This window comes from Protobothrops mucrosquamatus, unplaced genomic scaffold, assembly GCF_001527695.2.
Source record: "Protobothrops mucrosquamatus isolate PMUCROS unplaced genomic scaffold, P.Mucros_1.0 scaffold4820, whole genome shotgun sequence".
Classification (NCBI taxonomy): Eukaryota; Metazoa; Chordata; class Lepidosauria; order Squamata; family Viperidae; genus Protobothrops; species Protobothrops mucrosquamatus.
The window spans coordinates 21,115-31,884 of record NW_015390708.1 but is presented as its reverse complement, the minus strand read 5'-3'; the positions used below and the strand labels follow the sequence as shown (position 1 = coordinate 31,884).

The 10,770-nt window shown below is 36.9% G+C and overlaps 2 protein-coding genes across 2 annotated transcripts in view; one reads left to right on the top strand and one right to left on the bottom strand.

The window, feature by feature from the left end:
• Positions 1-509: 509 nt before the first annotated feature.
• LOC107299360 (arylsulfatase K-like) lies at positions 510-3,061 on the bottom strand. Its single transcript, XM_015828726.1, has 3 exons — positions 2,745-3,061; positions 970-1,099; positions 510-693 (listed from the first exon to the last, which is right to left on the bottom strand). The coding sequence occupies exons 1-3, from the start codon at positions 2,931-2,933 to the stop codon at positions 530-532; spliced, it is 483 nt and encodes a 160-aa protein (XP_015684212.1). The 5' UTR covers positions 2,934-3,061; the 3' UTR covers positions 510-529.
• Positions 3,062-5,034: 1,973 nt separating this feature from the next.
• The window catches only part of LOC107299359 (tetratricopeptide repeat protein 37), a gene marked incomplete at its 3' end in the record, with an annotated part of 26,844 nt that continues 21,108 nt past the window's right edge, over positions 5,035-10,770 (top strand). Inside the window, exons 1-6 of the mRNA XM_015828725.1 lie at positions 5,035-5,700; positions 6,609-6,752; positions 7,880-7,971; positions 9,058-9,133; positions 10,299-10,439; positions 10,546-10,564. Of these exons, the coding sequence (XP_015684211.1) occupies positions 5,611-5,700; positions 6,609-6,752; positions 7,880-7,971; positions 9,058-9,133; positions 10,299-10,439; positions 10,546-10,564 (562 nt within the window). The remainder of the gene's footprint in view (positions 5,701-6,608; positions 6,753-7,879; positions 7,972-9,057; positions 9,134-10,298; positions 10,440-10,545; positions 10,565-10,770) is intronic.

Here is a 10,770-nt window from a genome sequence, read left to right as displayed (position 1 = left end):
CTGGATTCTATCAGATAGTAAAATCCCTCTGTATTAATTTTTATATTATTAGGACTAATCCAGACAAGATTTGACATAAATACTACATAAAGTATGAAGTTGGACACCAATTACAACTTTAAGGAATGTGAAATCTGCAATGCTGAATTAGTACAAAATATATGAGAGGCATTTTCATACATACCTGCCTTCATTCACTTCATACTTCAGATATAAAGCACATTTTTAAAAGGAAGAACGTCTACTGGTAGTGCAACAGCACTAATGGAAACAAATCTCTAATTCAATTTTTTTTTAGCTATAAATAGAAATCATTTCATGAGGTTGGAGTGGAAAGGAATAGTTAGTCACAATAGTTATTCATCTTAAGAATTATATCTCAAACAATTTTTACAGTAGCCCTTGACTATGAGACACTTTTTCATGCTGAAAGATAGAAACACTGAAAAGCATTTAATCAATTAAAAGAGAAACAATAAAACGATCCAGATTTCATCAAAAAAGCCTGGAGATATATTTCATTCTTTACTCACCTTAAGGAATGATGTCCAGAAGTATAATCTAGTTTTCCATATTTTTTGGTGTAGTAGCCTTTCTTTTCCATAAGGTCCATCCATGTTCTATAATTTGGATCTAAGCCCTTGAAGTTGTTCCAGGACTCCGTTAAGTGAGTGAAAAGGCCACTCCACATGGCTAAAAAAAATATTAATAAAACAATGCATTTACACAACTGTCTTCTTCACTTGATACAATTTGGATGGCAGCCCATAAGACAAGAATTTTGAAGATTAATTTCTTGCCGCTTCTATGGAACAATACTGTGCAAGCTCCAGAGGAACTCCTATAGCATGAAAATCCATCAAAATATTATCTCTCTCCTTTCTCAAGGATGGAATATATTTTCTCTGTAGGTCCTTTATTTTTGTTCTGCCATTTACCCAAATATTGCCTTTTTATGTATAATTTTACCTGCACGGGATGGACAGCAAATGGGAGAATTGGTGTAGGCATTAAGAAAGAGACTGCCTTGTCTCCTCATGAGATTTATAAAAGGCAAAACTACAGTTTCATTTTTTGGGGAAAATGTTAGCCTTCCGTCCTGCAAGAAAAGAAAAAAATGACAATGTGGGAATGCATTTGGAGATTAAGGAGTATTACAACTCAGTGGCTAAAATGTGCAATTTATGTACTGTATTTATTTTGTTAAAAATTAGATATTTTAGATGTTTTTAGGGAGAAAAGAGAACCAGCTTTATCTAGGGGTTAGGGCACCAGGGTATAAAGTGGGAGATTCTGAGTTCTAGTCCTACCTTAGGCATATAGCCAGTCAGGTAACCTTGGGTCATGCACTCTCTCAGCTCTGGGAAGGAGGTGATGGCAAATCACCTCTGAGATCTTGCCAAGAAAACTGAAGGGATTGATCCATGCAATTGCCAGAAACCAATTCTGACTCAAAGGAACAATAATTTTACCACACCATCATTTAACCCTAACAGGTCAAAAAATTTAAATTTCTTGCTAGAGTTCCTTAAAATAATATTACAGAAGGAATTCTAATTGATAATATTTTCTGTTCTGCCTACTTCCTGTAGATATTGGAACTGAGAAATATCCTTTCCTTGTAGCCTGAAGGGCTAATCGTTCTGATAATTTAATGAACCCAGTCACTCATTTGTTCAGCCTAAGAAAGACACTATATTTTTCTAAAATTTTGCAGTTTACATTGTGTTTAAACATGGTGTTTATGGAGAATCTCAACCATCCAGGTCATGGTTGTCCCAAAGGTGCTTTTTCCAAAGGGCAACTGGATTTTCTTGGTTTTTTGTTTTTGAAAATGTTTCAGAGTGAAATGTTTTCAAAGAAAAAACCAAGAAAGTCAGTTGCCTTTTGGAAAAAGCACCTTTGGGTTAAACAAGGCGTGTTTAAAAGCTTTTGTCTTTCAGTGGGATTCCATGAGACCAATCTGACATGTGCTCAGGCAACTGTCATTTTTGCTAGCAACTTCATGGCTAAAAGCCCAATAGCCATGCCTATTTTTTTTTCTAATCCTAATCACCTTCTCACTACTGTTTAAAAACACAGAAAAACTTGCAAAATATCTCACACCCAAACTATTATTTTATTAGTTGTGTTGGTAGGCCCCCTAGTGTACACAAAAAACTGTTTGGAATGTTTGCACAACTTGTTTCCTCATTCTCACTATTCCTACCGGTATGATCCCATTTGGGAGGGCAGTTATCTTGGAAAGATGTAGCTTTATACAACTTTATGCAATGGAAGTACATTCCATTGGTTCAATGGGCAAACATAGTTTGCCCATTGCAGTTTACATAGTGGATATACTCAAAGTACTTGGAGTTTACATAGGCTTGCAGTTTACATAGTGGATATACTCAAAGTACTTGGATAAAATTTAGCTACGTTCACATTCAGTACTAAAGGGGCAGTAGGTGTCTGCTTCAAATGGGAAGAGACAGAAAGGTGAAGCAGCCCAAAGAAACATACAGTAGGCCAACTCTTCAGAACACAGCGCTCCCTGATGTGGAATTACATCTTCCGCTAATCTGATCCTACTATGGCCAAAGCAATTACACTCCCAAAATATCTGGAGGGCACCACACTGGGGGAGCCTGCAGTAGCTGAAAATATGAGTCTTGTGTCATCACTCCTTCTTTCCCTTCAATCAAAGTCAATAGAAAACAAAATTGTCTAAATAGTCTTTTAAAAGAAAACAAAATACTTACAAAAGAATCGCACACCACCAGCACAACATTAGGCTTTTCACAAGTATCACAGCTCTCTTTAGGACTGAGCAAAGGCCTTGCCTCTACAGGTCTCCAAAGAACAAACCGGACCAGCAGAAGGCACAAGCTAACTATTATATAGTTTGTAAAGCAGGCGGATTTTCTCCCTCCTTTATCCATTTTAAGCATCTTAAGATCAAAGGCTCCAGCCCCTTCCTTCAGAATTCCTTCTCGGAACCCATTTTTACTTCGCACAGCCGGACAAACGATCTTCAATTGACTGAGCCTGGGAAGCTCGTGATCAACAAATAACACTATTAGACCAGGGGAGGGGAAGGGAAACAGCTGCACTATGGAAAACTACTACTCCCATGATACATTGCGAAAAATTAGTTATTAATGTCAATCCCTTTGGTAAATGAATGCGCTAAAGCTGTCTTCCCATTCAAGGTTAGGAATGTGCAAAAAGCTCATCCCTTTTTACCGTGCGAAAGGCGGGGGAAACCGGAAAATATTTTTTTTTTAAAAAAGAGGTACTCTGGCGAACCATAGTGTAACGCGACGAAGGAAGATAATTACAGCGCAAATTATAATTACAGTGTAATTTGTAATTTACAGACCACGGACCATTGTCTGTGAAGAGAGGACCTACGCATAGGTTATAATAAAAAAATAGGAAACCAGAATACTTGTGCAGTAATGTCCTGTCCTCACCACCTAATGATAGACTCCAATGCAAGAATATATGCTTCGTGTAGAAAAAAAACCTCAATCTTCCAGGTGAAATTTTGTAGCATAATTTTTTTCCCCATAAACGATTGCGTGCATTTCTCGCAAAGTAATCCAGAGGTAAGAAAATCAGTAAAATGAAAAGTGCATTACATCCAGTAGTAAAAGGGAATTTATTCTCCCCAATTAGTTTAGAAGTGAAAAGTTCGAAACCGTACAATGAGAGTAACTGCGTGGAATCTAGACACGTTTCCGCCAGGGAACCACAACTCCCATCACTGCGCGAAAACTGAACCAGGCAACCTCGCGCAGTTTGCCCTCTGACGTCAGGGACAAGGGAGGGGAGCTTTAAAATTAAAAACTCAGCGCGCCTGCGCAGTTTTTTTGCGAATTTGAGGAAATGATGCTTGGTGGCTGCTGGTACTGGTAGTTTTCCTGGGCGCAGCGGCTGCTGGTGAGTGTCCCTGTTGTGCGACCCCGGGCGAGGGTCTTGAGCCCTCGAGCGCGCTTTTTCTGCCATTGTGCCCGATTTCGGTTTCTTTGCAAAGAAAACCCGATGAATCTCGCGCTTAAGCCGGTTTGCGATTTCGTTGGGGGAAAGCGAAACGATCAGGCTCGCAGCGCAGTTCTGAACGCCGCGTCCCCCACCCTCCTCCATGTGTCCACGGCTCCCTTTGCTACGTGGCCTTTGGCCTTGTCTTAGGGTGGTTCCAATGGAGGTTTTTTTTTTTTTTTTTTTTTTTGCAACGGTGACATTTCGCATCCCAAACATTTGGTGCAACGTCGCCTTCCATTTATAACTCTGGCTTTCCCCATCATTTTTCTTTCCCAAAAAGTCTGTTAAGCAGAAAAAACTTCACAAAGTATTTAACTGATAAAGACATTTATTGTGGAGCTGTCCTACCTATTGCAAGGAAAGCAGGACATTTCTGCAATGAAAACTTTGTCTGGAAGATCCCTAAAGAAGCATACTGAATCTTCATTCTTGGTTATAAACTTTGCATGTAGGGTACATGTCATCGCATTTGCCGTGTACTTTTCAACCCGTGCCTTATATTTTCCTCCCGTAGTTGTTTTCCTGTTAATTATATAAGACTCGAGACAGAGACATTTGTTTTGTTGTATATGTAATTGTGAAGGTCGTTATGGGCATTTTTAAAGTATAGCTATTGATTACAGTGATGATCTTAGTATATGTGTACTAGCAAGTGTTGGGAAACAGAATTATAAATTCAGACGATAGCAGTTTAAATGTTTGCCCATACAAGATTCAAACAAATTCCTAATTCCCTTCACATCTCTAACATACTTGTAATTATGCTGGTTTACATTATAGGTTGCTTTTAACAAATAATATAAAATATTTTGAATACTCTGGCTGAAGGGTTCCCTCTGCAGATCATTAGAATAATACTTCTAGAGAAGGTATACTATTGAGAGATCTCTGAAAGTGAAAGACATGCTTTATTCAAAATGCTTAATTTGGCTGGGCTGAAAAGAAAGAAGCAACATAGTTGTGGGGGGAAATAAGCAGATGAAATAATGTTTTTGTTTATTTTGTCATTTCTCTCATTGAACTAAAAACACTCAAAATTTCTTTAGTTGCCAAGAAAAGAAAATTATATTAGCCCAACATTCCAGAGCTCGTATGCATTCTACAAATTCTGCAAAATGAGGGATGAATGGGAAGGTATAGGCATCCAAAGTGGGGAGACATATGACAGAGTACATATGTAACAATGCAAACTCTGGAATTTACCTGCTGTAGTTACATCTGATATTAGGATGCAAATACAAAAGGCCAGAGCTTGTGTTATTGCAACAAAGGTTTCATTATTTTTTATCACTACAATTATTCTGGATTATGGGTCCTGTATATACTCTTTAGTTGTATTCTCTTATATATGCAACAGTATGACCTTGATGGTATAGGGTTTCCTGCCTGAGCAGGAGGTTGGACTAGATGACCTCCGAGGTCCCTTCCAACTTTATCATCATCATCACCATCATCATCATCATCATTATTATTACCTAGCTATGCTGCTGAGTAAAATACTATACTGTATTATTTTACAAATATACATCAGATGTCTTCATATGTATCAGTAACTTTCTTAAATTAATATTACCTGTAGTCATGTCAAACAAGGAAGTGAAAGCAGCATTGAAAAGTGCCAGAGATGCAATAAGAAATAAGGAGTATAAAGAAGCACTGAAACATTGCAAGGTAATCAATAGTCAAAAGGTTGTCTGCATTAAAACATTACAACAAGTTCATAGTACTGTAATCATCTTTAATGCCATTTCAGGAGTATCTTCATTCTACAACAAACCTGTATAATTATTTTTCTTTCTCTTTTGCTGTATATTCTTTTATCTGCTGCCATACTATTTTTTCTGCAACAATACCTTTCTTATCCCATCCTTTGGGATTTATTTTCCCTTTATAATTAATATAAAATTTCCTGGTTCATCCTATTAAGCCAGAGTTTTATTTAATCTACTTTGTTGAATTAGGCACAATCACTTTACAGACTACTTCAGAACATATTAAGCCACAAGGAAGTATATGGCATTACAGTATTGTTTAGCATCATTTGTGAATCCAACCACTGAGCTAGGTTGTTAGTTTGTTTGTAATGTCTTAAGAGACTGGCACTGGCAGGCTGTTTTTCCACCAGCACTTTTATATATAATGAAACTTCGAAATTGAACACCCAGAACATATTTCTGGCTATCAAGACTTTTGCATAGTTTTAGATGTTATCCCAAAGATGCTTTTTCACGAGGCAACTGGACTTTATTTTTTCTCTTTGAAGACGTTTCGCTTCTCATCCAAAAAGCTTCTTCAGCTGAAGCTTCTTGAATGAGAAGTAAAACGTCTTCAAAGAGAAAAAAAGAAAGTCCAGTTGCCTCATGAAAAAGCACCTTTGGGACCACCATAACCTATATGACTGAGAATCTCCATAGACTTTTAGATGTTATATAAATTCTGGATTTTGGGGGTAAGGCAATACACAGTCTAAGACAATGAATCTGAATAAGACTTTTTAAGTTGTTAAATCGTTTAATAAATGTGTATCTGAATTGCAAAAAGAATAGTTTAATATTTTCACTTGAATTTCTGTTTAATAGGCAGTATTGAAACAAGAAAAAAATAATTACAATGCTTGGGTATTCATTGGCCTGGCGGCTGCTGAATTAGAACAACCCGAACAAGCCCAAGGTGCATATAAGAAGGCTGCTGAACTTGATCCTGGGCAGTTGCTGGCATGGCAGGTATATATGACTTTAATCACATTTTTTATGCAAACATGTTTATATGAATGTAAACATATCTGTTTATGTGAATAAATTGTAGATCTTCAGAAAATATAATAGTGTGGTGAACTCAAAGATTAGAAGCCTTCCCCTCCCCTTTTTTTCCCCTTGGCTAATAGCTCATTTGCACATGTGCAATATAATGTTATTATTTAAGATGCTGTGTATAACTCAGCATTATAAATTCTTCATTTTCAGCCCCAGAATGGAGCACTCTGGCTTTTGGGTCAATGACAGTTTTTCATTTCTGTTGCAAATCAAATCATTGGGAAACAGTTGGCAGTTAGTACCTTAAAAGATTATATAGATGGTCCTCGGCTTACATCCATTCCTTCAGTGACTGTTCATAGTTATGGCACTGAAAAAGTAGATGTACAACCAGTCATCAAAGTTTCCACCTGGGAATGACCCGCGTGGTAACATAATCATGATTGGGGCACTTGGGTGTCTGGCTCCTAATTACAATGTCACAAGTAGCCACGGTCACATCATCACCATTTGTGATTTTCCCTGCTGGCTTTTCACAAGCAAATCAATGGGGAAATCATCCGAGATGTCACAAGTTGCTCCGGTAAGTCATTCCTGCTTTTCCTATGGCCTGCAGCACCCCTCCCAGATCTGCCCCAACTTCATGCAGTTTTTTAATGTCCTGTTCCAGCTTTCCCTTAGTTTCCCCCACAACCCACTGCACCCATGCACTCCTACACCCCTGCATTCCTTCCATGGAACTCCTCCTTTTCCTACTTAATGATGTGTGTCTTTGAGTTATCATGGCAACCAGGAATGCCTAGGATTGCTGTTGCTAAATAATGTAATCATGTGATATCACCGATTATGACTGCAGTCACTTAGCAATAGCAGTCCCAGTCCCAATTACCAGTGTAACCAAAGGACTACCTGTAATTATCTCTTGTTTATAAAGAATAACTTTATATATTCTCATCATGAATTGTTTTAATTCATTTTCTGTTATTAAATATATTATGTTGGAAGGCATAGTCCATAAAAGTTGATAATTGAAGTTGAAGTTACATATCACACATCAAGTATTTGCTTCCAAAGTGACATTCTTCAATTTCACCCAGGGATTGGCAAATTTGTATGAAAAAAGGAATCATACAGATGTCAAAGAAGACTGGATTAAGGTTTATGAGAAACTACTAGAACTCTATGAAAAGTAAGAAATAGTTATATATATATTTTTGTCAGCTGTCAACCTTCTGTCATATTTAAAATATTTTAAAAAAATAAGAGATTTCACCCACACATTCTTTAGGTGTGAGTATTTCACCCCTTTTGTCGGTCTGTATGTCTCTGTCTCTCTCTTTTTAAAATTATTTTAAGAACATAGATGTCAGCAGCAAAGCTATGGTTAAGGATTGTTAGTAAGGTGTATATTCCTTCAGTTAGGAAAAAATTTCCTCTTCCCATTCTCCTTCCCCCCCCCCCGAGAATTACCTTGGAAAGAGGCAGCAAATAGCCCCCTTCAATGTATTAAGCTTTCATCTACCTCCAAGTGGTGTTGTAAATGCTAAGTTGTCTTTTTTAATGACTGAGGAGAAGAAAGAAAACAATGCTAAGTGAAAAAGGGATAAAGGGGTCAGGTAATTGTAAAATTAAAGGTGACCAAATAGAGAGCAGTGAAGGGAAGCCATGTCTACTAGATTGAGGAAGACAAAGATTAAAAAAGATGTTGTGGACAATACTGGTGAAAAAAAAAATAGCAGAAGCCCAAAGGAAGATGGAGAAAAGATGATAGAAAGGAAGATGTAAAAAAAAAAAAAGTAAAGGAGTCCTTGTGGATTTTACTTTGCTAATTGTTGTTGACTATAGGGGGTGTTGCTCATCTCTGTTTCAAGGCCATTGAACCAGCACTGTCCAAAGACATTTCCATGGTCATGTGGCCAGCATGTCACAGAGCACTGTTATATTCTCATCAAAGTCTCATTTGAATGCTTTCAAACTGCTAGGTTGGCAGGAGCTGGGGCGAGGACGGAAGCTCACCCCATCACATAGTTCTTGGGTCTCGAACCTAGGCTGTTGGCTTTCTATCTGAAAAGCCCAGCATCTTAACCACTGAGCCACCACACCACCCAAAGGAAGATGGAGAATGCTAGATGTACCCTTCATAAATAAAAATCAAGGATAAGAAGCAGGATAGGACTGAAAAAGGCAGAAGACGTTATCTTAAAAATGGTTACCTTTAAGCATTTTTTCTTTAAGAAGTTAAATAATCACTAAATACATCTTACTTTTTTTTAAGCAATGATCAACAGAAATGGTGTGAAGTATGTAAAAAGCTTGTGGAGCTGTATCATAAAGATAAACAATATCTTCAGGTTAGTTACTATTTTACTAATTTTATTTTGGTCATTGTAAACAGTCCCTTATACAAAAAAATGCTTTTGGGTAAGTACAGAAAAAGCTAACTGATTTTATATTTGTAAATATCATTTGCTTTGTATCCCTTGAGTTTCCTTGAAATTATGAGGCCTTTGTAAATATTCATGGGGGGACATGAAGCCTCCTCCCAGAAGGTAACAAAGAAAACAGGTCATGAAGAGGATGTGTAGTGTCTCAGACTATTTTTATGATTTATAGGTCAGTTGTCCTCAGATATCATTGAGGAAGCCATTAGGTGAATCAGGTTTTTTAGAAATAAATATTGCAAGGACGCCTATGATAAATCCTTCTTTAGAACTTGGTATATTAGCATGCCAGCTGGTGAATAACCCACACTATATTTGCTTTTGATTGCTTCCATCAATGTCAATTTTCTATTATTTCGTTGCCTTGAAATATGCTGGTTGTTTCTTCTAGAGTGTTTCAGTGCTGCAGAGGTATTGCTTTTCAAGTATTAATGGAAGTGGAATTTACAAAGTGGTTTTCCTCAAATACTTATTGTTAATCTTTTACCTTGTAATGCTTTCTTTGCCATTGCTAATATTTTTTCTGTTTATTTAATCAAAGGTAATCCATTTTCAACTATAATTTCTACCAACATTAAATATTTTCTTTTGTAGTTTCAGCTAGCCTATTTTGATGCTTCCTGATTCATATAACTTACTCATTATCCCAACTAGTATCTCAGTTGCTCAAAACATCACTTCTATTCCCAGAAAGGAAGAAAGGCATTAATTTTTTATTTTCATTTTAGAAACAAAATAGCATAGTTTTTCTATTAAAAAGAGGAATCATGAGAAGAAGTCAGTAATTATGATATTAAAATCTATTCAGGAGGTATTTTGTAGAGTATTTATCCTTAATCTTGTTCTAAAGTCCAGATGATTACATCTATGGAATTTTCTTGGCAGTTTTACAGACCTCATTTGCCAATGCCTTTTTCCAGTTTTTTTCTTCAGTTTTCACAGTTTTGGTCAACAGCTGGAATTCCCAGATGGTCCCTAATTCAAGTACTAACTAGGCTAATACTGCTTAACTTCAAATCACCTGCTTTAATTGCAGCTGACCTGACCTGAGATGTTGTTGGCATTTTCTTGATAGGTGGCACGAAGTTGGCACAAACTAATAAAAATAAGAAGAGAAGAAGGTGCAGACAATGTTGAACTTCATCAGCTTTGGAAGAAATTGGTCCAGTTGCTAGAAGAGGGCATACAGCTTAAAGATAATGAAATAGAGCAATTGGTAAGCAATTGGGCTGTCACTTAGATATAAATTTTACTGTTTTTGAACCCCTTATAAAAATGGAGCTCTAACCTGGAAGTATAATTCAAAATTTTTGTTTTACCAGTTGGAAATTGACAGTTTGAGTAATATTGTAAATAAGTATAGTTCTGAATTCTGACTTACTAGTAAATCCTCTGACTAGCTCTTCTGTAAAAAGACTGCTGCCTGCAAAGCAGAAGAATCGGTTTGAGATCTGTTAGTTTTCTTGTTTGAACCAGGGTCTAATGATAAATGAATGTATACATACAAATATGTACACGTCTCTGTGTCCTCAGATGTTAGCAGGGGG